The sequence below is a fragment of the Suricata suricatta genome, chromosome 11, assembly GCF_006229205.1.
Source record: "Suricata suricatta isolate VVHF042 chromosome 11, meerkat_22Aug2017_6uvM2_HiC, whole genome shotgun sequence".
In the NCBI taxonomy this organism is placed as follows: domain Eukaryota; kingdom Metazoa; phylum Chordata; class Mammalia; order Carnivora; family Herpestidae; genus Suricata; species Suricata suricatta.
In genome coordinates, this window is record NC_043710.1 from 9,530,333 (window position 1) to 9,556,577 (window position 26,245).

At 55.9% G+C, this 26,245-nt stretch overlaps 1 protein-coding gene across 1 annotated transcript; it reads left to right on the plus strand.

Annotated features, from left to right (window-relative positions):
* The first annotated feature begins 1,193 nt into the window (after window positions 1-1,193).
* Window positions 1,194-26,146, plus strand: VWCE (von Willebrand factor C and EGF domains). Its single transcript, XM_029915451.1, has 20 exons — window positions 1,194-1,222; window positions 1,786-1,880; window positions 2,004-2,093; window positions 2,412-2,540; window positions 5,109-5,225; window positions 7,670-7,786; window positions 8,674-8,802; window positions 9,653-10,065; window positions 10,148-10,241; window positions 11,725-11,807; window positions 13,471-13,558; window positions 15,248-15,333; window positions 16,485-16,602; window positions 17,025-17,110; window positions 18,482-18,578; window positions 20,010-20,092; window positions 21,047-21,137; window positions 21,219-21,301; window positions 21,624-21,714; window positions 25,189-26,146. The coding sequence occupies exons 1-20, from the start codon at window positions 1,194-1,196 to the stop codon at window positions 25,776-25,778; spliced, it is 2,709 nt and encodes a 902-aa protein (XP_029771311.1). The 3' UTR covers window positions 25,779-26,146.
* The last annotated feature ends 99 nt before the right edge of the window (window positions 26,147-26,245 follow it).

Consider the following 26,245-nt stretch of genomic DNA (forward strand, 5'->3'; position numbering starts at 1 on the left):
GGGGGGCGGCCCCGCCAGGCGCGCAGCTCGCACGTGTGCTCCGCGGCCACCGCCGGTTCCTGCCCAGATGGGCCGGGCCCCCGCGGCGTTTCACGGCCTTCCAGCCACCTGTCTCCCCGTCACCGCCCGCCCTGGGGCAGGCTCCTTGGGGCGCTCGGCCTCCGCCCACCTGAGTGTGCGGCTCCACCAGCCTCGCGGGCAACCTTCCGTCCGCCGCTTTGGTGGCACCCCAGTCCCTTTCAGAGCCCCGCCTGAGAGGCAGGAGCGACTAGCTCCTCTTTCCCAGGCTGCTTGCCAAAATCGCTCTAGCAAAGGCAGCAGCTCCTCCCACCCCCACCCCCACCGCTCCCCTCCCCCCGGGCCCCACTTCTTTGCTGCTTCTGTGATAACTTCAGAGAGGGGACAGTCTCTTTGAGGCTCCAGGGACCGTCTGCTGCAGATGTTTGTACTGCCACGTGCCGGAAGTTCCCCTTTCAGGAGCACTTGTCACTTTTGATAGACATTCTCAGGTGTGGAGTGAGTCTGCCCGTCCCACGTGGTCAGTGCCTGCTGCGGCACCTGACACCTGGTGGGTGTTCTGGCTGCCCCGGAAACCGCCCGACTGGCAGCATATTCCCAGTGGCCTCCGCAGGGTCGGGCTTTCTTGTCCCTCTCCCGCTGTGCCCGGATCCCCAGTTCACACCAGGCTGGACTTCATCACAGCGCCCAGTGGATCACAGGACCGGGTTGGTCTCGGTCTCGTCCCCCTCCTGACTGTGCACCTGCTGTTCCCTGTGCTGGAGCAATGCCCCCTCCCCCCACCTCCACTCTCACAGCCTGCCCCCACTCTACATTTTCCTGCCTCAGCCTAGATTCTGTCCTTCCAGGAAGCCTCCCCTGACCCTCCTAGAGACTCCGAAGCCTGTCCCATTGTGGCACTTGTCACACTTTTGTTACCCCCACCCGGTTCTTTGTCTGCCCAGTGCCCCTTGAAGGGGGGAAGGTTCTTACTGCCATGCCTCACCCAGTGTCGGGCACACTGGCTCCCCTTTGTTGTTTTGGGCAGCTTGCTGGCACCCCCCACCCACACCACATTGATGTCACCTGGAGAATGGCCTCTCTCTGGCTTCTCTGGGGCTGCCTTCCTCCTTTGTCTCTTCTGCTGGCTTCTTTTTGCAACGTCTCCCATAGCAGCCATTTATTGAGCACGTACTATGTGCCAGGCATTGTGCTTGACATTGAGGTGAACAAAAAGATGAAGCCTTGGTCCTCAGAGAATGAGAGGGGAGACAGACAATGAACAAATCAATAAACTGATAAGTAATTGAATGTCCCAGAAAGTGTTATGACGAAGAATAAAGCAAGATAAGAGTGGACAAGAAAAGTCTCTCGGAGAAGGTACAAGAGCGGAGAGACCTGGGTAAAGGCAGGGGAGAGCTGGGTGCATTGCTAAGAAATGCCCTTCCTGATAGAGGGAGCTACAAGTGCAAAGGCCCTGAGGCAGCCATGCCTGGGGCTCTTCAGCCATTGCCATCTTTCCCTGTCCTCGCTGAGGCCCCTTTCTCCTCTGAGCCACTCTGCTCTGTTCATGTGGCGGGTATCTGCGGGAGGCTGGTGTCTGTTCTCTCACCCCTTTTTCTTTGCCTTGCCTCCCGAAGAGACTGTTGGCATCATTCTTCTTCTCTTCGGGGACTTCCCACCGCCCCTCTGCCAGGCTTCGAGAACTGTTAGTTGCCTGCCCGGGATTTTGGTAGACCAATCCCTCTCCCAGGATGGAAATGTGAAGTGTTCTCTCCTCTCTTCCAGACGCCGGCTGGGCCCGCACGTCTGCCTCTCGGGCCTTGGGAGTGGCTGCTGCCCTGGCTGGGCACCCTCCATGGGCAGTGGGCACTGCACCCTTCGTAAGTGCCTGTCCCCGTGCCCCATATGTCCTCCACGGCAGGGCGCTCACTCCCCGGGCTGGCCTAAGTAGGGCAGATTGGGGGCCCCAGCCCCCACTACTTCACCTGCATTTCTCCTCTCAGCCCTCTGCTCCTTTGGCTGCGGGAGTGGCATCTGCATTGCTCCCAACGTCTGCTCCTGCCAGGACGGAGAGCAAGGGGCCACCTGCCCAGGTAATGGGAGGGTTGGGTGAGGGGCATGGTGAGGGGCCACCTGCCCAGGTAACGACGGTGGGGGGGCATGGCTGATGGGAAGAATTCTGTCGGCGCCGAAACCATGTGCCACCTAGGTGGGCGTTCTCACCCCCGTTTTATAGATGAGGACACTGAGGCACAGAAGTTAGTGGCTTGCCCAGGGTTTCATGGCTAGCAGTGGCAGAGCTAGGTTTAAGATCAGGCCTTCCCAACAGAATTGAGCAGGAGCCCCAGTGAGGTGGGGGTGGCCGGGAGGGGGGGCGTCGCGTGTGCTCATGCGTGTGCTGCCTGTTTCAGAAGCCCATGGCCCCTGTGGAGAGTATGGCTGTGACCTGACCTGTAACCACGGCGGCTGTCAGGAGGTGGCCCGGGTGTGCCCCGTGGGCTTCACCATGACAGAGACAGCTGTCGGCATCAGGTGTACAGGTGAGGGACCTGGGAGCGGGGCGGGGAGAGGCAGGAGGATCAGCGGCAGGAGGGAATTCTGTCTTCACTGTCCTTCTGGGACTGTCTACAGAGAGATGCAGGGCAAGGCTGAGCCGGGGGGAGCTCTGATTAGAGAGCCCGCAGGGGGGCGCGGGCCCTCCTGATGTTTCACAGGTATTTGGGCAGCAGGTCTTAAGGGCCAGGAACTGAGCGAGGGGCAGAGAGAGAGAGAGAGGGAGAGACACAGAATCTGAAGCAGGCTCCAGGCTCTGAGCTGTCAGCACAGAGCCTGATGCGGGGCTCGAACTCACAAACCACTGGATCATGCATGACCTGAGCCGAAGTCCAAAGTCAGATGCTTAACTGACTGAGCCACCCAGGTGCCCCAATGTTTATTTATTTTTAAGAGAGAGAGAGACGGAGTACGAGCAGGGGAGGGGCAGAGAGAGAGGGAGACACAGAATCAGAAGATAGGCTCCAGGCTCTGAGCTGTCAGCATAGAGCCCGACACGGGGCTCGAACTCACAAACCACCGGATCATGACCTGAGCTGAAGTCCGAAGTCAGACGCTTAACTGACTGAGCCACCAAGGCACCCCTGTGATTTTAAAAAAGTTCTCACAGGCCAAGTCTGTTACCTTCCTCAGAGGCAGCCGCTGGGACCAAGTTTTCTTGCGTATCTTTCCAGAGAGCTGAAAGCAAGCCTTTTTTTGAGTTTGGACTTTGTAAAAAATAAGGTCCCTTCCCCAAATGTAAAAGTGAAAAATAACTTATTTTGGAACATTTAGAAAGCTCTAAAAGGAGGGTAAAAGATGAAAACAAACATGTCCCCAAAGTCCCTAGATATGTGTTACTAAAATGATCTTGTTTTTTCTGCCCTTTTCCCTGGGTGTGTGTGTGTGTGTGTGTGAGTGACATGCATATCTGTGTGTTTTATAAATCGGGATCATACCTTATCCATAGCTTTTGTTCATTATTTTGCTCACTTCCTATCATGAGTGGGGAATGGTCCTTACAGCATTCTCTCTTCTGGCCGCGCCTGAGGCTGCTCTAACTCGCCGTGCCTCAGTTAGGTCGCCTGCGGGGTTTCACTGCTATCAGAAATGCTCCTTGTCGGCCTCTCTCATTATTCCCAAAAGCAGAACTGTTGGGTCAAGGGTCCCACTAATAAGTTTTGGGGCTCAGGCCTCATTGCAACGTCCGCTGCAGGAAGCCTGGAGCAATGCATCCTCCCCTGAGTGCCTTTCCCGGGGGTCACTTTCCGCACACACTGCTTGTTAGAGCAGAGGCAGACGGGGCCAAGGAAAAGCCAGCGGACAGTGTCAGAGCCAGCACCGGGCAGGGAGCACTGGCCGCCACCACGAGGGATCCCGGCGGGATGGGGTTCGTCAGGGTGGGCTTCCTAGAGGCGGTGGATGTGGTCCTGGGGGCCTGCTGTGGGGAGAGCAGGTAGAAAGCAGGGGTCCAGCAGGCTCGGGGCCAGCGGGTGGGAGACCCAGATGCAGACTGCAGTGGGCGGTGCAGACGTTGCAGGTCCTCCAGAGCCAGCATGGACTGTGGTTCTTCGAGAAGGAAGGGAGGCCCTGAAGCAGGGGTGGGGAGTTTTGTCCCCTGGTGCCCCCCCCCCCCGCCCAGAAGATGCTTGGATCTACTCACCCCGCCCCTGGGCAGAAGCCTCAGAGCCTCCTTGGCACTCCAGGCTTAAGCCACTGCTCCCGACCTGTCCTCTCCTGCTGCCTCAGTTGTCTCTGCAGCTGGCCCGTCCTCCCGATGCCTCCTGGTCCTCTGCCCAGTGCTCCTCCAGCGGCCACTGGGGCCGGGCGTTCCCTGGTGGGGCACATGTCACCTAGCCGTGCGCTAGCCGAGAACGCATGTGTGGTGGCTCTTAATATTATCAGACTGTAGCAAGCTGGAGCATCTGCACCATGTCTTGGTCACATTTGTGTCCTCAACAGCCCCCCCTCCAGCTCTGCTACATACAGGTGGTGCACAATAGACACTTGATGGACTTTATTCAGCCTTCCTGTTCACTCTCCTCTGCCCTTCTAGAGTCGCCTTGCAGTGGGGCCATTGAAAATGGTTCTGTCTGGGGCGCCTGGGTGGCTCAGTTGGTTGAGCGTCTGACTTCGGCTCAGGTCATGATCTCGCGGTTCTTGGGTTCGAGCCCCGTGTCAGGCTCTGTGCTGACAGCTCAGAGCCTGGAGCCTGCTTTGGATTCAGTGTCTCCCTCTCCTCGTCCCCCTCTCATGCTCTGTCTCTGTCTCTTAAAAATAAATAAAAACGTTAAAAAAAAATAAAAAGAAAGAAATAAAATGGCTCTGTCTCAGGCATCGTCTCTGCCATCCAGTCTGCCTGGGTCACAGAGAAGGAGCCTGTCCTCACAGCCTCTGCTTTCTGGAGGTTCCGTCATGACCAGTGACCTTCCTGGGGCCTGGTCTTTCTTCCTCAGGTGGGGGCTTCCCGGCTGAAGGCAGGCTTCTGGTGCCGACAGGATCCCTCTGGCTTAGGGTTTCCCTGCACCCAGCCACGTTCAGAGTGGTCGGTGCAGAGATGTCTTCTGTCTTCCCAGACATTGACGAATGCTTAAGCTCGTCCTGCGAGGGCCAGTGCGTGAACACGGAAGGCGGGTTTGTGTGTGAGTGTGGGCCCGGCATGCAGCTCTCCGCTGACCGCCACAGCTGCCAAGGTGGGTGGCCCAGGGACAGGTAACCACCGCTGCTGGGGTCTGAGTTGAAGGCATGGCCCTACCCAGCCCAACATGTGCACTTCGTCCCGTGCATGACTGCGTTTTACTTTCCCCACAGTCCCCTGAGGGAGATACTGTTATCATCCCCATTTTACTGATGGGAAAACTGAGGCTCACCCAAGGCGGTTCTGTCAGTAAGCATTGGAGTCAGCTTGAATCCTGGCACGTTGAACTCTAGGGCCCTTGCTCTGACCTGGCAGGGCAGGGTGGAGGGCGGGGCTGGAGAGGCCAAGGGGAGAGCCAGGGGCGGGGCGGAGGACGCCACTGAGATGGGGGAGGGCCTCCTAGGAGGCTGTGGGGAAAGGTGTGCCTGCTTCAGTCCTTCACCCACTGCCTTCATTAGCTCCACCGACGCCCACTGCCCCAGACTGGTGGGGGAGGGGCAGAATGAGGCTGGGGTGAGGGGTGAGTGGTGGGGGAGCCCTGGGAGGATCGCCTGAGTGAGCAAAATGAGGGGGGGGTCTTTGAACATAATCACTCATTCCTTTAAGATGACTTTGACTTACAGAAGGAAGCCTTCTCTGTTTTTTTTTTTAATTTTTAAATATTTATTTAGTTTTGAGAGAGAGAGAGACAGAGCATGAGCAGGGGAGGGGCAGAGAGAGAGGGAGACACAGCATCTGAAGCAGGCTCCAGGCTCTGAGCTGTCAGCATAGAGCTCGACGCTGGGCTTGAACTCAGGAACAGTGAGATTGTGACCTGAGCCGATGTCAGACGCTTTAACCGACTGAGCCGCGCCGCGCCCGCCCCCCCCCTCCCCCCCCCGGAGCCCCAGGAAGCCTTTTCTCTTAAACGAGGCAGATGAGGGGAAAGCTGCTTCGTGAACCTGCTCTATTATTTTCTATTGTTTGAAGTATTCGTAAACGGGAAAATAAGCTTTGAAAGTTGCTGGTGCCAGACCTCCTCTGCCGCTCCCGCTCTCTCCTCTGCAGAGGGAATAACCCTGGTGTCTTGGCCCTCTCCGGCTGCTGTAACAAAATCCCACAGCCTGGGCCACTTTAACAACAGAAATTTGTCCTCACGGGTCCGGAGGTCGGGAAGTCCGAGGTCAAGGTGCTGGCCCCTCCACTTTTGGGGGGAAGGCCCTTCCTGGCTTGCAGCTGGTTGCCTTGCTGAGTGCTCACGGGGAGAGATGGCAAGCTCTAAGGGCTCTTCCTATCAGGGTACGAATCCCATCATGACGGTCCCGCACGGCCACCGCCTCAAGACCTCATCTGAACCTAATTACTGCCCAAGGCCCACCTCCAAATCCCACTGCCTCTGGGGGTAGGACTTTACCATATACATTTGGGGGAAACAGTTCAGCACAGCACCTGCCGATTGCTCTGTGTCCTCCCTGCCTGGCCGCACGACGTGCACACATACACAGAGATTGGATAAGAGATGAGCAGCAAACGGATGCAGAACTGGATTCTGGCACCGTGCTACACGCTTTACCAGCACTTTGTCATTTCATTCTCGTTTGAAACTGATCCTGTGAGGTTGATACTGTTTACTTCCCATTTTCTGATAGGAACACGACAAGGAGGGCTTAAAGAAATTAAGTAACTTGCCCAAGGTCATGTTGGGGCTGGGATTTGAACCCAGTTGTTCCCCTCCTTGCTTTGTTGTTTTCTCAGCAACCTGTCTGAAGGTCTCTCCACATCCGGGTAAACAGCCCTGCCTCATTCTTTTTAACCACCCCCCGGTGCTCTGCAGGGCAAATATCTCATCGTTTACCAATGTCTTTCTTACTGATGAACATGCAGATTATTTCCAGGTTTTTGTGATTTCAAACAACGGCCTGGGGAAGCTTTGACAGAGGAAGTGCTATAGAGGCTGGGTTCTGAGGTTGGAGTAGGAGTTTTCCCCCCAGTCAAGATGCACAGGCATTCCACGCAGGCAAAGAAGGAGGCCCCCAAGAATGGGGTGCATTTAGAAGATGGCAGAACAAAGGTGAGGGGCATGGAAGGAGGTGGGAAAGGCCGCCTGGGGCTCGAGAGCTATGGTGCAGCATTGGTGCCATAGTGCTGCCTGTGGGAGCAGAGGGTGGCCTGATCAGAGGTGCTCTTTGGTCAGAACAGCCTGGAGGCTGTGTAGCAGATGGTTTAGGGGGAGCACAGGGGAGCTGCGTGAGGCCACTGCTCTTCTCCAGACTAGAGGCAAAGGTAGCCCAGGCCAGGGTAGGGCTGTGAGGATGGAGAGGGGAAGGCAGGTCCAGGGAGAATTTCGCTGATAGGCTGAATGTGGGTGGTGAGAAAGAGAGGGTTTAAGATGGTCCCCTGTGGCCCTGTGGATGGAAACGGGAGAGGAAGACGAGAGCACACAATTCCAGAGGATGGGATCACGTAATTCCGATACTCCGAGGGGGAGATGAGCTTCAGGCTTGCCCTGGTCCCTTCCAGACACTGACGAATGCCTGGGGACCCCCTGTCAGCAGAGATGTAGAAACAGCATCGGCAGCTACCGGTGTTCCTGTAGACCGGGCTTCCATCTCCATGGCAACCGGCACTCCTGTGTAGGTAAGGTGGGGGGACCTGTTATCTTCATACTTAGGCTGCCAGTCAGGAAGATGGACAGAGGGAGTCCAGGGACAGGGAAAGGCCAGCAGTCTGGACCTCCTGTCTGCCTGGAGCCCGTAAGCACTTGAGCCTCTGCTCAGAGCCTGCCTTTCCCTGGGGTTGGCGTGGCTCTGCATGGAAGACCCTGTCTTGGACTTTTCCTGGCCACATGCCACTTTCATCCTGTTATGTTTCTCTTCCACCCTCTCCCAGATACACCCCAAGGACTCCTCTCTGCTCACCCATTTTCTTGGCTGCCTTTGCTCCCCTTGGTAAATAAAGCATGTTATGTCTTGGTTCCTCTGGTTTAGAAGGAGACCCTGTTTTCTCAGCCCATTAGCAGATATTTCCAGAAAGGGATTGGCATGCTTGGTTTACGCTTGGCTCATGGGTTGAAGGTGGGGTCCCATGGGCCTGAAAACGGATCTCGTTCTGGTGGAGTTTGGTATTTGTTCTGAAGCCTACTCGAGCACTGGAGTGATTTTTTGAGACTCTTTTCAGAAGGGGCCACACCATCTCATACCTGGCCCATGGGACGGTGGAAGGTTTGGAGATGAGATTCCAGCAGGGCTTGTCCCCATCTGCCAGCGAGTAGCCCCTGCTGTGTGGTGCCGGGGGATGAGTCACCGGTGCATCCCTTAAATGCCAGCTGGATGTATGAACCTTACAAGGGGACTAGCAGTAGATTTCAGCCTCACTCCTAGACATCTGAGTCACCTCCCACACTCTGAGGCAGGGATGGACCCTATAAGAACTTGGCAGGGAGACTCCCCCAGCCTTCTGGGCTCAGGGTTGGAGGAAAATGTAGCCCCAGCCAGGCAGGTGTTGGCAGCGATGCTCTCCTGCAGATGTAAACGAGTGTCGGAGGCCTCAGGAGAGGCGAGTCTGTCACCATTCCTGCCGCAACACCGTGGGCAGCTTCCTGTGCACATGCCGACCTGGCTTTAGGCTCCGAGCTGACCGCGTGTCCTGTGAAGGTGAGCGACCCTATGGATATACCTGCCCTCCTGGGTCCCAGGCGCTTCCCAACCTTAGGCCTGTTTCCCCAAGCCCCGCCCCTGTCCCACCCAGGCCCCGACCTCCAACCCCTAGGCCTGGCCCGGACATTAGGCCCTTTTCTCCAAGGCCACGCCCCCACCCCACCAGGCCCCGCCCTCCAGCTCCAGCCTTAGACCAGTTTCCCCTGGCCAAACCCCTGGTTCTGCCCTCCCAGCGCTGGGCCTTTTTCCTTTTCTACCCATTCTTTTTCGATTCATCTTGTTGTTTCCAACTCTTCACCTTCTTTCTCACTTCTTCCTTCCATTTCTTTCCCCGTTCGTCCTCCCTTCTCATTTTATTGTTTCCCTAACCCTTTTGTTTTCCCCCAAATGGTAAAAGGGGGGGGGGAAGAGGAGCATGTGACACAGGGGTCCCAGTCACCTGGGCTCCCAGGGACACTTTGGACAATGTGGCATCAGCTCACTCTGCCATCTTTTGGCAATGTGCCTATACACATTGCATTTCCGGTCATCAAATGCTGAAGATGTGCTTTCTAGTACATGGCAAGCTTTCCGCAGGCTGCCTCTTCATCCCGAGTCTCAGCCTCTGGGTGGAGGACCAGGGGACCCATTCCCAACTTGTCACTTGGGTCTGCTCCTGTGGTGCTTTCCCCTCAGCTTTGTGTGATGGTCACTGCAACCCCTTGGTCTGGGGTGAACTGGGGGTATTAGACTCGCCCTGATGAAGAAACACTGGTCTGCAGACATTCGGTGACCGGAAGTGGGCTGCAGTCTCGCCTCCTGTCCCTGCTGCTGCCTCCCTCAAGAGGCCCCCGCACTTCCGTTTCAGCTTTCCCGAAAGCCGTGCTGGCCCCCTCGGCCATCCTGCAGCCCCTGCAGCACCCGCCCAAGATGTTACTGCTGCTCCCAGAGGCGGGCCGGCCTGCCCTCTCCCCCGGACACAGCCCTCCTTCCGGGGCTCCGGGGCCCCCAGCTGGCGTCAGCACCACCAGCCTGCAGTCTCCCACCGCTGCACCACCCACTTGGCCACCGGCCACCCTGCTTGCCACTCCCATGCCCAGTGCCTCCCTCCTGGGGACCCTGGGACCTCCCTCGAAACTACAGGAGGTGACCCCAACCTTGCCCAGGGGCCCAGCAGCCACGCGGCTGGCACCAGGGTCCTCTCCCTGTTGGCACCTGGGAGCCAGGTATGAGTCAGGAAGCCGCTGGACAGAGGCTGGGTGTTCCCAGTGCTGGTGCCAGGTAGGTGGGAGGGGTCCTGGGGGCTGCCCTGGTCCAGCGTCCAGGGCCTCGTGATGGCTGGAAGTCCTGCTTCTGCTTCCAGAACGGGGAGGTGACCTGTGAAAAGGTGACATGTGAAGCTGCTTGCTCCCACCCGATTCCCTCCGAAGAGGGGGGCTGCTGCCCGTCATGCACAGGTGAGAGCTGATCTGGGGGAGGCTAAGAGTTCCCCACAGGGTCCTGCTTCCTTCCCCAGCCCTTCTGCTGCTGAAAGGCTGTTCTCTAACTCGGGGGCACATTAGAACCACCTGAATCGTTAGAATCTGGGGGCCTCACTCCCAGAGCTTCTGATTTATTAGGCATGGGGTAGGGTCTGGCAACTTGCACTTCCAGCAAGTTCCCGGGTGATGGCTGAAATTGCCGCCCCAGGGACCACACTTTGAGGCCCCCTGGTCTATCCTGTGTTATCCCTCAAGGGGAACTCCTATCTTTCGAGCCTCATTCATTCACTCATTCATTCATTCATTCATTCAGTGAGTTCCTCCACATCTGCCTTCTCCAGATCTCCCCTCCCCTGTCCCAACTCCCCTCCTACAGCCAGAGGAGGGGTCCTTTATAAATTCTGTCCTCTATCCAGTCCCCTCCCACATCTGCTTACAGTTTTCCACTGGCTTCCCATTGCTGTTAGGATACGACCCTACAGAGCTTCTCAAAACTCACTCTGCACACGAATCCCTGGGATCCTGTTACAATGCAGCTTCTCCTTCGGTAGATCGGGGCTGCAGGGCTGGGGGTGGCGGGTGAACTGCTGCATTCTCGGAATTTCCAGTGATAAGATGTTGAGGCTGCTGCGATTAGAGCAGCAGTGAAGACATCTTCCTGAGGGTTAGAATGAGAACAGGGGCGCCTGGGTGGCTGAGTCGGTTGAGCGTCCGACTTCGGCTCAGGTCATGATCTCACGGGTCGTGGGTTCGAGCCCCGCGGCGGGCTCCGTGCTGACAGCTAGCTCAGAGCCTGGAGCCTATCCTCAGATTCTGTGTCTCCCTCTTTCACCCTCCCCTGCTCACGCTCTCTCTCTCTCAAAAATAAATAAAACCTTAAAAAAGTTACAAAAAACCCACAAAGAATGAGAATAGACGTGGTGGTCTCTCCGGGATGATCGGGGTCTTGTCCCACATCCTGCTCTGTACTGAGCCCGGTGCTCGCTTCGGCGGCACTGATATACTGAGCCCGGATTGCAAATGGCTGGGCACATTGTAGCTAAGGCCGTGGATCCCTCCAAGTCCCCTGCCCCTGGTGGTGGTTTTATTTTCCAATAAAGACAACTGAGTCCATAGAGGTGACATGTCCAGGGTCACGCAGGTAACTGAATGGACAGGCCAGGCTGTCTGGCTGCCTTTCCTGCCTTATGGGCAAAATATGCCAGGTCCTCAATGTAGGTCTAGGTTTACAGACATGAATGGAGCCCTCCTGGGCCATCTCACACGGGTGTGTCCTGCTTACTACCTCTTGGGGGGTCCTAGGACCACACAGTTCTGGGTGCCCGGATCTGCCACTCCTGAGGCATCCTGGCCAGGGAGAGAAGGTTCCAGGCACATCATGCCTGGAAGAGTAATGAGATCTCAAGCTTCCTCTACTTTGAAGAGGTCTGATGCCTCCGGTCCTGTTTGTCTTTCAAAGGCTGTTTTCACAGCGGCGTCATCCGGGCCGAAGGGGACGTGTTTTCACCTGCCAACGAGAACTGCACTGTTTGTGTCTGCCTGGTGAGCCCCACAAGAGCCCCGGAGCCTCGCGGGTGTTTTCCTAACCTTTGGGGGTTTTAGAGGAAGAGGGAAAGACCGGGTGTTAAAGGTGAGCTTGTCAAATGGAAGGAGAGTTCCCAGGTTGTGGATTTGGGTCAGAATCTGGCAAATTTAAAGGTGTGGGGCTCTGTGGAGTCAGAGAGGCAGGAAAGAGCCAGCAGGCACACAGGGTCCGTCTGTCTAGGAAGGGGAGGGGATGAGACCCCCTCGGAAACTTCCCACCAGGGAGGCTGTTTTCCTCTCCAGGCAAAATATTTGCCAGCACAATAAAGGTATCCCCGTTTGGGAGGGAAAAGGCTCATTACCAGATTCCGCTTGTTTAGAGTAAGAGTATTATTTTGCTTGAGGCAAAGTCCCCTCTCTAAGAATAGTTATTAAGCCGTGCTGTCACACAGATTCGGTTATGAGCGCTCCGTGTGACCAGGCACGGGCCTTGGGGCTTTCCATCTGCTGCCTTACCCGAGCCTCCTGGCAGCTCGTCTGGGTCGGCTTTACTGTTGCTGTTGTGCGGATGGAAAGACCGAGGCCAGGAGGTGGCAAGAGCTGGGGTTTGAGCCGAGGTCTGTCTGTGTCCAAGGCCTGGGCTCTGTCCACCAACCTCACTGCCAGCCTCTGCCCATCGCTGGCCTGGCAGTGACCGTGGAGGCTGCAGTGTGAGATGGGGGGTGGGGTGGGGCCCATAGACAGCCACCGCCACCCTTTACTGGGCCCTTCATGTGACACACACACACACACACATACACACGCACACGCAGTGGCCAAGCGCTTTCGTGGATCATGTCATTGTGTGTATCCTCTGTGACCCCCGATGGAGGCACGCTTTCCAGCCCGTCTCACAGATAGGGAGACTGAGGCTCAGCGAAGTGATGGGCAGTGTCCAAAGTCGCATGACTCGTTAGGGGAGGAGCAAACACTGCAGCTCACCTCTGGCTGCTCCAGGGGCCGGAGGATTATTATTATTACTATTCTTTTTTGCCTTAACTTGAAATTTGAAAATTAAGTTTTAAGGGGCACCTGGGTGGCTCAGTCTGTTAAGCATCTGACCCTTGGTTTCAGCTCAGGTCATGATTTCACGGTTTGTGAGTTCGAGCCCCACATCGGGCTCTGTGCTGACAGAGCAGAGCTTGCTTGGGATTCTCTTTCACCCTCCCCTCTCTCTCTGATCCTCCCCTGCTCTTTCTCTCTCTCTCTCACACACACACTCACATACTTTCTCTCTCTCTCTAAATAAACATTAAAAACTTTTTAAAATAAAAAATTAACTTTTAAATTTAATTCTTTGAATAGGCAGTAGAGTCACGTGGTTCAAAACTCAGATGACAGGAAGGCTTCTCTGGTGGAGTAATCTCTGTTTGCCTCTTCCCGGCATCCTTCCAGAAGCTTCTATGTGCTGTGGGAGGATGTTCTCACCACACTGTAGCATATGCCAGGAACCGAGTCCCTGCACACTGTCCTTGTCACCATGGTGGCATTCAAAGGTTTTGGATGACTTCCTTTAGGAGGCTTTGGTGTTGGACAGGAAGCCTGAGGGGTGGTGTGAAATAGGAACTAAGCTTGAGGGTGCCTCTGGCCTGGCTCCGCCCCCCCCCCCGCCCCCGCCCACCACCGTCTCTCCCCTCCGCAGGCTGGAAATGTGTCCTGCATCTCCCCCGAGTGTCCCCCCGGGCCCTGTCACACCTCCCTGAAGTCAGATTGTTGTACTTGTGTTCCAGGTAAGTGAGTCTGTGGGGTTCGGGGTAGGGGACTTGGCTTCTGTGTGTGTTTTGGCGGGCAGAGGTGAGTGGAGCAGAGGAAGGAGATTGATTTTTGCTTCAGAAACTCAGATCAAGTGAAACATTTCAAAGCACCAGTTTAACTGAGCGCCTACTATGTGCACAGGGCTTTAGATGCTAGATTGGGCTCACAACCCAGCCTACCCCCGGCCCTTGGCGGCCCCTTCAACACGGCCAGGAAGGGCTGTGAGTCCGCCCTTGGCCTGGCTCTGTCTTGAGACTGGAGGGCGTCTCCCCCTTCCCCACTAATGAGTTGGTCCTTTGTTAGAAATGTGGTTCTCTTTTCCTGGGATGACCTCATGATCATCACGAATGTTCCCTGATGGCTCTGTGCTGCTGCTTGCCAGCCCTTGATCTCATAGAGTCCATGTGGCACAGCCTTGAGGGAGTACTATTCAGAGGCCCATTTCATGGATGACGAAACTGAGGCTCACGGAAGTCATGGCTGCCCAGAGACATGGCGGCCAGTTACTAGAACAGAGCTTGAAATCAAGGCTGCCTGATTTCAAAGCTGGTGTTCTTTTAAAAAGCCTTTTATTTATTTAAAAATTTTAAACGTTTATTTATTTTTGAGAGAGAGAGAGTGTCAGTGGGGGAGGGACTGAGAGAGAGAGGGAGACACAGACTCTGATTCAGGCTCCAGGCTCTGAGCTGTGAGCAGGGCTCCAACCCACAACAAACTGTGAGATCATGACCCGAGCCGAAGTCGGCCGCCTAACCAACTGAGCCACCCAGGCGTGCCTAAAAAATTCTTTTCTTAACTTTTAAATATTATTTTTAGCTAAGACATTTCTGAATAGGTAACGTTCTGCCTATGAAGTAGGAGCTTTATCAGCTCTGATCGACCGCATTCTACAGATGAGAAGATTGGGTCTTAGAGAAATTAAGTATATCGCCTGGAGTCCGTCCCTAGTGAGCTGCGTGGCTGGGATTTGAACCCAGGGCTCTCGGGCTGAGCCAGGTGGGCCTGGGCCGGTTCTCAGGCTGTTTTTATCCATAGGGGTGAATCTTCAGATGAGAGGCTCTCACTGACTCTTCCCCGCCCCCAGGGCATAACCAACTGTCCCACACCTTGTCTTGGGTGTCTGGAACATCAGTCTCTTTTCATTTCTTCTTTTTTTTTCTTACTCTTTAGTTAGTCAGGGATTCCCTCACTTTTTGGTTAAGGACCTTATTTTTTTTTTTATAAAATTTTTTAATGCTTTTTATTTATTTTTGCGAGACAGGGAGAGATAGCATGAGCAGGGGAGGGGCAGAGAGAGAGGGAGACACAGAATCCGAAGCAGGCTACAGACTCTGAGATGTCAGCATAGAGCCTGACGCGGGGCTCAAACCCACGGACTGGGAGATCATGACCTGAGCTGAAGCCGGACGTTTCACCGACTGAGCCACCCAGGTGCCCCTAATTTATTTTACATGTGATTCATTCTCCATCAGTTTTGAAGTAACAGCTTATTTTTTTGTCAAGCATTTGGAGGGGAGTGGTTGCCTCCCTGAGTGTGGGGGGGGGGTACGCTGGAGGGCACGGTGTGAGTGTTAGCTTTCCGAGGACACCCCCTCCTCTTCCCCTTTCTCTTTAGCTGCCGCAGCCCCAAGACCTTGAGCTGCCTCTCCCTTTCTCCTCCGCAGTGAGGTGCTATTTCCACGGCCGGTGGTATGCAGACGGAGCTGTGTTCAGTGTGGGCGGTGACGAGTGCACCACGTGTGTCTGCCAGGTAGGTGGGTGCTGGGGGGGAGGGGCTGGGCACAGGACTTTCCCAGGAGGCCTTGCCCAGGAGACTAGCAGAAGGGAGACTGAGGCAGCAAAGCCATGAAGAGGACCTGCGTTCACCGAGGTTTGTCCACGGTCTCCTTGAAGTTCACCCCTCAGCAGAGCACCTACTGTGTGCCGGGAGCAATGCCGAATCCTGGGCACACAGCTGAGCACGATTCAGCCCCAGTCCCCTCTTTCAGGGAGCCCACAGCCCGCGGTGAGCGGGGCTCCTAACCAGAAGGGAAGGCTTCTAGGAGGGAGGGATGCTAAGTTGAGACCTGAGGGGTGAGGAGAGGAGCTGAGGCAGGTGCACCGGGCGGAAGTGAGAGCGCATGGCCCCGTTTTAAGGCCGGAATGTGTCCTTGCTGGCTGGGGCAAGGGGACGGTGGGCCAGAGAACTGCACACAGGGCTGGTGGTGGAGTTGGGGCCCGAGAAGCGGGGCCTGGGGCAGGATCCTTGTGTAAGTGATCTTCGGAATGCTCTCGGGAGAGGCCAGCCAGGGGCAGAGGAAAGGGCTGGGCGGCTCCACAAGGAGCTCTGGAGGGAGTTGCATGGCAGAGAAGGGTGTGCGCAGAGGTCAAGGTGCGGGGCTTCTGTTAGTTGTGTACATTCCCTCTGCTCCCCCGGGGAGTGGAGTTGGGGGTGAAGGAACCCTTCAGGCACTTGCAGGACTCGGCCCCTGTCAGCCAAGGGCAGTACTTAGAGGAAGGGGTTTCCGGGAGGAGGGGGGCCTCACAGCCTCTCCCGCAGACTCAGGCTGAGGGCTCTGGACTTGGCAGAGCTCCCAACGGGTTTAGGTGGTGGAGCCGTGCCATCACACTGGTGCACGAGAATGTTCTCTGGCTGCAGAGTGAGGGCACACGGTGAGAGCAGGAGGCTGTTGCGGAAGGGAAGGGGTGCTGGGGCTACGGCCTGAGCCGGCGGAAACCCCCCCCCCGCCCAACTTTGGGACATTTCAGAACATGCTCCCGGTCGCCCCCCACCCCCATCCCTGGAGATTCTTTGTCACTTTTCAGTCGGTGACAGCCGCCTGCCAGCTTCTTCTCCAGCTCTCAGATGGCCCAGGGCCGGGGAGCTGCCCTCACTGGCCTGTGCGCCTGGTTCTCTTCCAGAACGGGGAGGTGGAATGTTCCTTCACACCGTGTCCGGAGTTGGATTGTCCCCGGGAGGAGTGGTGGCTGGGCCCTGGGCAGTGCTGTTTCACCTGCCGGGAGCCCACACCCATGACAGGTGAGGGCCCCAGCCCTGCGTCCTGGGGTGATGACCACCACCCCAGGACAGTGCCCTCCAGAAGGGAGGCTGACTTTGCCTGCAGACTTAGTGTGTGTATGCCTGTGGGTATGTCTCTGTGAGTGTGTGTGTGTGTGAATGTGTGTGTTTATGGGTTTGTAGGTTAAGTATACGTTTGTGTGAGGTGCCTGTGTGTACCGGCCACACGTTCGGAGGGAAGGTGCACTGAGGGGGAGCGGACTGGCAGCTGTGGGCAGCTCCCAGCCCAGCAGGTGGCCGAACGGGCACCCGGGACCCTCCTGCGCAGCGTGAGCCAGCAGAGGCGGCCGGCCTTGGTGGGGTGCTGCTGTAGGTCAGGCCGGCGCCCAGCACCCCCCGGCACTTGTGCCCACCGTGCTTTCTCCCGCACCGTCCCCCGCCAGGCTGCTCTCTGGACGACAACGGGGTGGAGTTTCCGATCGGACAGATCTGGTCTCCCGGTGACCCCTGTGAGTTATGCATCTGCCAGGTGAATGACAGCGTGCGCGCCTCCAGCTGCTTCCCCGGCCACCCCTGCCTTGCCCCGAGCAAGCCCCTCTGCCCTGCGTGGGCCTCCCCGCCTGGCATCCTGCTGCTCTAGAAGCCGGGCCCCTCAGCCCGCCCCCTGTCTCCCCTCAACCCCCCTCACCCCCTTGCTGGCAGCTTCCATGGTCGAGGAAAGGGCTGGGACCCAGTGCATTCTGTCCTCAGTAGCTCGTCCGAGACAGCGGAGCTCGGTGGCCTTCCTAGATGGGGTGTGACATGCTGCTTGCGAGGACTCGGGGGTCCCAAGAGTCGGTTTTCCCTGGGGACGGTGACTGAAGGGAATTAACGGCCTGTGGCTCAGCGGTGCAGGCCTTTCCGGTGAAGCTGCAGCATCTCCTTCAGGAACGTAAATCTGTGACCTCAGCTCATGAGAAACGGATGAAGGAGAGGGTGCTCCAGGTTTTGAGGCAGGTCGACCCCGATGCCTGCACAGCCGCTTCCCACGAGACGCTGCTGGTTTCCGCTCATTAAGCACGCACGTTGGCTTTTGTTTCCAGTTCTTAATGAACCCCTTGGAGCTAGAGCTTTACTTCTCAAAATGAGGTCTCTGCACCCACCGGGTCCTCGGCGTCACCTGGAGCTTGCTGGACATGCACAGTCTCCAGGTTGCTCAGACCCCCGGGGCTCAGAATCTGCATCTTAATCCCCGGGTGACTCGAGTGCACCCTGGCGTGACACGCAGCCTCCAAGTACCTTGGATGCGCCGTTTGTTAAAAAGCCTTAGACCCTTGCAGAACTTGGAAACATTTCCTTGGCGTCACATTCGGGAGGAGGGCACATCTGCCACCTTTCCCCCTTCTGAGGGACCCTGGGCACTCGTGGTCTAAGAAAACTTCGGCAACGTTCAGGTTCTGCGAGGGAAGAAAACCATATGTGGTGCTTTTGTCTTCTGAAATAGACATTTCCGGTGGACTAGTTTTCTATGAAAATAGGATTTTATTGTACTCTATAGGGTTGGGGTGAGCCAGGGTTCCGGGGAAAAGCTGAGAGAAGAATTTGGATGGGGTGGTGGCGAGCTTTGGCTCCCGCCAGAGAAGGACAGGAAGCCAAGGAGACCAACCCCCGCCCCCTGCTCTGACCTTCCTTCTCCTTAGATAGGGGAGCCTTCCCGGAAGGCTCATGCCCCCTTTCCCAGGGAGCCGGTCCTCTGTGTGGGGGGACCTGTCACATCCCAGCTGCATCTTGGCACCCTCTGGGCAAACCTTGGCCAGGCGGCAGCATTGCCCTCTCTGGGGGGGCCGGGGGGGTGGGACGGGCAGAGAGGCCGGGCCTGGTGTTTCAGGTGGGGTGTTGGTGAAGTTCTTCCTTCCTTCAGGCAGACGGCTCAGTGAGCTGCAAGAGAACAGACTGCGTAGACTCCTGCCCTCACCCAATTCAGATCCCTGGACAGTGCTGTCCGGACTGTTCCGCAGGTAATTTCCTGCTTGCAGGGCTACACAGCCCCCCCCGCCCCGGTCCCCCACTTCCCTTGGCAGGGATGCTCTGCGAACAGCCTTCTCTCGCCCCCACATCTGGGCTCACACTGCCCCAGGGTCCTCCAGACAGAAGACCACACAGGCTTTATTTCCGGTCAGCCTCACAACAATACCATGGGAGAAACCCATTTTACAGAGCAGGAAAGTAGGGGTTCAGAGACATAGAGCAGTTTGCCCAAGGCAGACCCTGTCTGGGTGCTGGAAGCGGATAGAAAGATATGCTGAGTTTGTAGCCTAGGTGGGGGGTCGGGGGGGAGGGTGACAAAGGTTCATACCTGTGAAACAGAAAATAGTGAGAGAATATGACAATGATACTTTTTTGGGATGCCTGGGTGGCTCAGTCACTTGAGCGTCCAACTTGATTTCAGTTCATAATCTCACAATTTGTGGGATTGAGCCCCATGTCAGGCTCGGTGCTGTCAGTGTGGACCCTGCTGGGGATTCTCTCTCTCTCTCTCTCTCTCTCTCTCTCTCTCTCTCTGCCCGTTTGTGTGCATGTTCTCTATGTCTCTCTCTCTCAAAATAAATAAATTTATAAAAATGATACTTTATTTAAGATTAAAAAACATTTTTAAATAATGTCTACACCCAACTTGGGGCATGAGCCCCTAACCCCAAGTTCAAGAGTCACATGCTCTTGGGACTGAGCCAGCCAGGCTCCCTGATACTTTTTTGTTTTATATTAATTTTTACCTGTTCCATTCTTTCCAAAGTAACATTTTACTGAAAAACATATAGAAAACAAAAATAAAAACAATTAAAAAGGGCCCCTTTTCACTTTTAGCCTCATGGTTTTGTTTTTTTAGTCTCTTTTCATGACATAAATATCTGTATCTATGTGTAACATGTCTGTAACATGTATCTGTATGTAACAAATAATATATATAATATATATACACCTGATAAAAGAGTTCCCTGCTGTCCCGTCACCTGCTTTTATACATAGTAGAATGTGATAAATGTCATGGAGGTGATATTGCTCAGATTGCTTGGGGAAGTGGAGTGGGGGGCAGTGTGGGGGAATGTTCTGGAAGGCGGGGACTGGCTGAGTGGGGAGCAGGGCATGCAGAAAGGATGGGTGTGGGGCCGGGCACGCAGGTTGTGTCTCCCAGTGCCCCTGGCTTGGTCTTGCCTGGTGAGGGGCTTCCTTCCCTGGAAGGAGAGACTCTGCTAAATCCAGTGTGGGGGGTGGGGGAAGTCTGCTCCCCCTCCAGACCTGTGCTTTGTCTCTTCTCGGAGCCCCGCAGTGACTGCCTGGGGCTGGCCTGACCTTTGCTCCCCAGGAAGCTAATGGACCTTCATCCTTGGCAGGAGCCTGGTCACCAGCCTCCGTCCTGCCTGGCACTCACCCTGTGCTCTCTCTGGCAGGCTGCACTTACACAGGCAGAATCTTCTATAACAACCAGACCTTCCCATCCGTGCTGGACCCGTGTCTGAGCTGCATCTGCCTGGTACGGACTGCCTGGACCTGACCCCTGTCTGTGGAAACCCACAGACGCCCCTGACCCCTGCTCCTGAACCTTGGAGGCACAGTCTGGAGCCTTCCAAGAGGAAAGTCACACTGGGGCACGGTGACAGGTGGCCCTACAGAGGATGAATCTTTATCCTGGGCCAGAGAAATATTTTTAAGCCTGCCCAGTGAAAGTCCTCTGCTTCTGGGTGGACAGGGGGAGTCCTGGGGGGCTTCCCGTAGTAAGCATGTGCGTGCTCGCCGAGGGTGCTGGTGAGGGGCTCAGGCCCGGGAACTCTGAGCTGGAGTCTGTGAAACACTTACATTGTCCAGCTCTGGTGTGCGCCAGTCCGGGTCCCAGCCCTTTCTTCGATGAGCTCAGTTAATACTCGGGCGGATCCTCTGAGGTGGGTGCCATGGTCATGTGCATCTGCTAGGTGAGGAAACTGAGGCACGAAGAGACACAGTCCTTCCCTCAAGATCCTCGCCGCTGGTCCACTGAAATGTCAAGAATCGAATCCTAGTATCTGAGTCTGCGCTCCAGGAAGTGTGTTTTTGCCCCTAAGCCAGGCTGCCTCTTGGAAAGGGACGAGGTTTCAGAAATGGAGAAACTCAGGGTGAACGTCTCGGGCCTCTGAGTGGCCTGCTCGTTCACGTGCTTCGGGGAGCTTCACGCTTCTGGGTCCTTCCTTCTCCTTGGTTTCTGATGCTCACATTTCCTGGGTGTTTGTGGATTTGGTCAGCAGGGACCTGTAGAGAGATGAGCTGCACGGCCAAGGTCAGGCCCTTGGCTCTGAGGGGCTCACGTTCAAGAAGACAGACTCTGAGTGAATGAACCTCTCTCCCCGGACTGTGGTGGCTCCGATGGCCACTCAGTGGTTACATGCCTGTCCTTCTCAAGGGTCCCATCCGCTGCCCAGAGCAAAGGGCCTTGTGTGTTTTCTGTGTCCTGCAGCTGGGCTCGGTGGCCTGCTCCCCCGTGGACTGTCCCATCACCTGCACCTACCCTTTCCACCCTGACGGGGAGTGCTGCCCAGTCTGCAGAGGTGAGTGGGGCCAGCACCCCCGTGTCCCAGGCTCCCAGCTGGGCCTCGGCCCTCACGGCCCGGTCCCCCCTATCCCCCCAGATTGCAACTACGAGGGAAGGAAGGTGGTGAATGGCCAGGTGTTCACCTTGGATGAGGAGCCCTGTACCCAGTGCACGTGCCAGGTAAGCTGGGCCTGGGGACGCAGGAGCTGCCCGGCCACGACCGCTTCTTGTCTTTTGTCCCTTCGCGAAACTGGGAGTCCCCTCAGCCAATGTGGGCCCCTCTTCCTCTTGCCTTCCCGGCTTTAATTACCGGCCAGAATCCCTCCGGATCCGATGGCCTCCTCTCTCTTTGTGGCTTCCTTAAGGCAGCCCTGCTGTGTTTTGGCTTCACCCACTCAGCCTCTGTCCCAGGATCTTTGTGTGGGTGTGAGCGGCGTGCGGGGTGCTCTTCTGGGATGGGAGATGCTCGGGGCTCCTCACGTGTGTCCCCATGCTTCCCCAGCTGGGGGAGGTGAGCTGCGAGAAGGTGCCCTGCCAGCGGGCCTGCTCGGACCCCTCCACGCCCCCTGGGGACTGCTGTCCCTCCTGTGCAGGTGAGCGGGCCTCCGGGTCCTGGGCTCCCCCCCACTGTCCTCTTGCACTTTGCTCTTCTTCCCAGAAACCTAGAACTTGTAAGGGGCTGGATGCGGGAATCCCAGGCTCAGAGAGGGAACGTGTCTTGTTCAAGGTCACACCACCAGCGCGGCGAGGACGAGCCTGGCTTCCTCGTCCCATCCAGCGTCCCTGTCCCTTTTCCTTCATTACCTCCTTCCTTAATCTCTTTCTCCGCTTTCTCCCTTTTCTAAGAAAGTGATTTAGGAACTGAATCAGCGTTGCCGGAGAGTGATCACTAGTATGTATTGAATACTCCTATGTGTCTTGTTTTATTTCCTTTCCACAGCAACTGCTTGAGGTAAGGTGTTAGCGGCTCCATTTCCTGGTGAGGAAATGGAGGCGCACGGAGGTGGGGTGATGCGTTCAAGGTCACACAGCTGATCGGCAGGAGACAGCCAGGATTTGAGCCCAGAGTTGGCACTTTTAGCTCCTACGTTGTCCTGACTGCTGAAAACTATTTTCATTTTTTTGTCCATTCCATCATGAGTGTCTGTCCATGTGGCCCTTTCTGCAGAGGCATAGACAAGCCCTGGACAAAGTGCTGTGACATGAGGTTTTGAAATACCGGTGTGGCCCACAGCTGGCCGTTGTAAAAAGTCCCCAGATACTCTGCTTTGCTCACCCTCTGACTTTTTAAAAAAAACTTTTTTTAATATTTTATTTATTTTTGAGAGAGAGAGAGAGAGAGAGAGAGAGAGAGAGAGAGAGACAGCGTGAGCAGGGGAGGGTCAGAGAGAGAGGGAGACACAGAATCTGAAGACAGGCTCCAGGCCCTGAGCTAGCCGTCAGCACAGAGCCCGACGCAGGGTCGAACCCACGAACTGTGAGATCATGAAGCTAAATCTGGACGCTTAACCGACTGAGCCACCCAGGCGCCCCATACTCTCTGATTTTTAAGCTGACATTTGGATGGGTTCTTGCTTCTTCATGCAAGGTCCTCCTAATGGACCTACTGTGAAAAGCCTTGGGTCCGACAACTGTTTTTCTCACATTTTGTGAGTTGTGTGGGGGCCCGGTGGTTAGCAGGTGCAGTCCTGGGCCACGGGGTGTCAGGGGCCGTGCGGGGACCCCGGTGGCATTACAGTGCATCAGCAGACGGGGCTCCTTGACAAAGCGGAAACTTATCATGGGGTTGCCAGCTTCCCACATGTCCTGCAACTCTACATGGTGTGCCTTGAATTTAGTTTTTCCAATTTAACATGTCCATAAAGTACCTTAAGTGTGGCTATTGTATGTTTTCTTTTAATGTTTATTTTGAGAGAGAGAGAGAGAGCACAAGCATGCTATTGGGGGAGGGGCAGAGAGAGGGGGAGAATCCCAAGCAGGCCCTGCACTGGCAGCACGGAGCCTGACGTGGGGCTCGAACCCACAAACCATGAGGTCGTGACCTGAGCTGAAACCCAGGGAGTTGACAGCTTAAGGGATTGAACCACCCAGGCCCCCACCCCAAAGTGTATGTTTTTCTAAACTTCCAAGGAGACTGTGATTTTTTCAACTGATAATGTGGCCTGCATTTTTTCTTGTATAAAATACCCATTTAATTCCTTTGACCTTTTGAGGAGGGTCTTCCGCATTTAGGGTAGTTCTGCAGATCTGTGGAGCCACATCAGGACGGTGGGGTTGGAAGCATCCTGAGCCCCTACAGCCAGTACGGTGGGAACCATTGAGTATTTTCTAGATCCTGCTTCCCTGAACCCGCTACAAATGCCTCAGCAGCCCGGTGGTTCTTATTCGCCCTGCTCTCCGGAGCCTAATCGTTAGCAAGATGCCAGGCAGTGTCCGGAGCATTTTACCTATATTGCCCCATTTGACTGCTCCCCGGAACATTCGATCATGGCTGCCCCTATTATCTCCATTTTGCAGATGGGCAAACGGAGGCTCAGAGAAGTTAGGTTTCTGTCTTCAGGCTGTGCTCTAGTTGGTGGTGTTGGGCGCAAGCCCAGATCTCCCCGATGCCTTACCCCGTGCTCTCTTGCCTTCAGATGGGGAAACAGAGGACCAAGGAGGTCAGGGGCAGAGCCTGGCTCCTTCTTCCCGGACCCACCACCTTTGGCTACATTCGCCATGCGCCTCTTCCTAACAGCAGCCCCTTTTCGGGAGACATCACTTTTTGTTGAAGGAGAATATGTATTGTTCCTTTTGATAATTAAAAAAAACCCAGTTTTCTTGAGATACAATTCATGCACCATACAATTCGCATACTCAGAGCATACAGTTCAGTGGCTTCCGGTATGTTCATTGTTGTGTGACCGTCCTTCGGATGATTTTTATTTGTTTATTTATTTATTGGATATTTGTTTATTTTTGACAGAGGATGGGGAGCGGGGAGGGGCAAAGAGAGAGGGAAGCACAGAATCCGAAGCAGGATCCAGGTTTTGAGCTGTCAGCACAGAGCCCGACATGGGGCTCAAACCCACAAATTATGAGATCATGACCTGAGCCAAAGCTAGATGTTTAATCGACTGAGCCACCTGGGCACCCCACCTTCGGATGATTTTAAAACATAATCATCCCGGAGCGCCTGGGTACCTCAGTCCCTTAAGTGTTGGACTTCGGGTCAGGTCATGATCCTAGGGTTTGTGAGTTGAGTCCCACATCGGGCTCTGTGCTGCTGGCTCAGAGCCTGAAGCCTGGTTCGGATTCTGTGTCTCCCTCTCTCTCTGCCCCTCCCCTGCTTGCATTCAGTGCCCTCACCCCCCCAAAATAAATTAAAAACATTTAAAAAAATTTAGAAAAGGAAACCATTCTGGGTTTTATGGGTTTGGTGGCATCTGTCTCTTCCTGATCGTACCTTTCTCTAAAAGTCTTCACTCGCTGCTCTCTGCAGCCTAAGCCGCTTCCTTTGCGTGTTCTCTGCCCGTGTGTCAAGCCCTCATGGTGTGCTGGGGTCCAGGCTGAGACTTCAGAAAGTTTTTTTTTAATAGACTTTATTTTTATAGAGCAGTTTTAGGTTCAAAGACAAATTAGCAGACGGTACAGCCTCCGCTGCTATGAACATCCTGTACCAGGCGGTACAGTGTATTTGTTACAATCCACAAGCCAACACGGACACATGGTCATCACCCGATGTCAGTCCATCCTTAACATCTGGGTTTAGGCTGAGATTTCGCATGCGCCATTCAGTCAGTCCTCAGAGTGTCCGTCTGTTGTGATGATGCCCATTTTATGGATGAGGACACTGAGGCTCAGGGAGCTATGGGCCTTATACAAGGTCACAGAGCCAATGCTTGGCAGTGACTTTGGGGGACTGCCCCGTTCCATGCAAGGCTCCCTTTGGGTCTCTCCCTGGAGGCAGGGGCCAGCTGGTTCTTACCAGCTGTGAGAGGCCTCTGTTCCCCGGGCAGCTCATCCCAGAGCTGCCTCGGCCGTCAGGGAGAACCAATGTGCGTCTTGCTTCCCCCCCTTCTCTCTAGATTCCCTGGAAAGAAAAGCCGTGGAGTTCAGCAAAGCAGCTCGGAGCCCCCGTGGGGATGCCGAGGCCCTGGTCAACTGCAGCTCGTGCCCGGGCCCCCCAGCAGCGGTGCCTCAGAGGCCGGTGCTCCCTGTTCTCCGGCTCCTCCTCAGAACAAACCTGACTACCGTGCAGACTCCACCCACGAGTCCCTCAGGAGCCCGGGCCACCCCCTTCCCCCGCTTGGGGCCCGGGGGCACATTCCCAGGGGAGCCGGGGGCCCCCCAACCCTCACCAGGGCCTCTGCTCCTTCCAGGAGCCTCCACTCTACCTCCAGCCGCTCCGGGAGCTCCTGGGCCGCGTCCTGTGACTCCAGAGTCCCCGTCCCCACCTGGAGCGCAGATGGCAACCAGACGGCCTTCTCCGCCTGCCACTGTCCTGACCCAAACATTGGCCCATTCTACCACCAGGCCCTCGGAGGCCTCTGCCAGCCTCCTCAGGCCTCATCGACTCTCTCCCGCCACCTCCGGACTCTCTGCAGCCCTGGCGGCCACGGCCAGTGCCAGCCCCTGGCGCACGGCGACCTCACTGGAGGAGGAGGCCACCAGCTAAGCAGGCCTCCGCTGCAGGGCCCTGCCTGGGAGACTCTGGACACAGACGGCTCTGCCACTGGCTCTGGGGCAAATGAGGTTGGTGGCGCCAGCGGCTTGCTTCTGCAGGGCTCCTGGGAGGATGGAAATCCCCAGGGCCCAGGGCAGCCTCATCCCCAAGAAGCATTTGGAATGTGCTGGGTGAAGAGGCAAACGGCATTCTCCATGGTCGGCACCCTCCTCGGACACCATGGCCCGCCTGTCTTGTGAGGGAGGCCGGGGCTGCTGAGCTCTGGGCTCTGGAGGAGGAGAGTCAGATAGGGCTGGGGACACGTGTCACTGTCCCTCCTCCGAGGTTTCCTGATTAAAGGCTGTGTCAGTCTCCCCCCAGGCTGCCCTGCTCCTTCACTTCTCGCCTTCAGAAAAGGTGGGGAAACTTCATTCCAAGCCCACAGCTGGGAAAAAAAATCCCTGAGCTGAACTGGGGTG

What these genes read in the sequence shown, in the direction of transcription:
- VWCE (XM_029915451.1), top strand. Translation starts at nt 1,194, where the DNA reads ATGTGCCAGGCATTGTGCTTGACATTGAG. An exon ending in CAACCGGCACTCCTGTGTAG is followed by an intron (nt 7,787 to 8,673) that starts GTAAGGTGGGGG and finishes GCTCTCCTGCAG; the next exon opens with ATGTAAACGAGTGTCGGAGG. An exon ending in CTGCTGTCCCTCCTGTGCAG is followed by an intron (nt 21,715 to 25,188) that starts GTGAGCGGGCCT and finishes CCTTCTCTCTAG; the next exon opens with ATTCCCTGGAAAGAAAAGCC.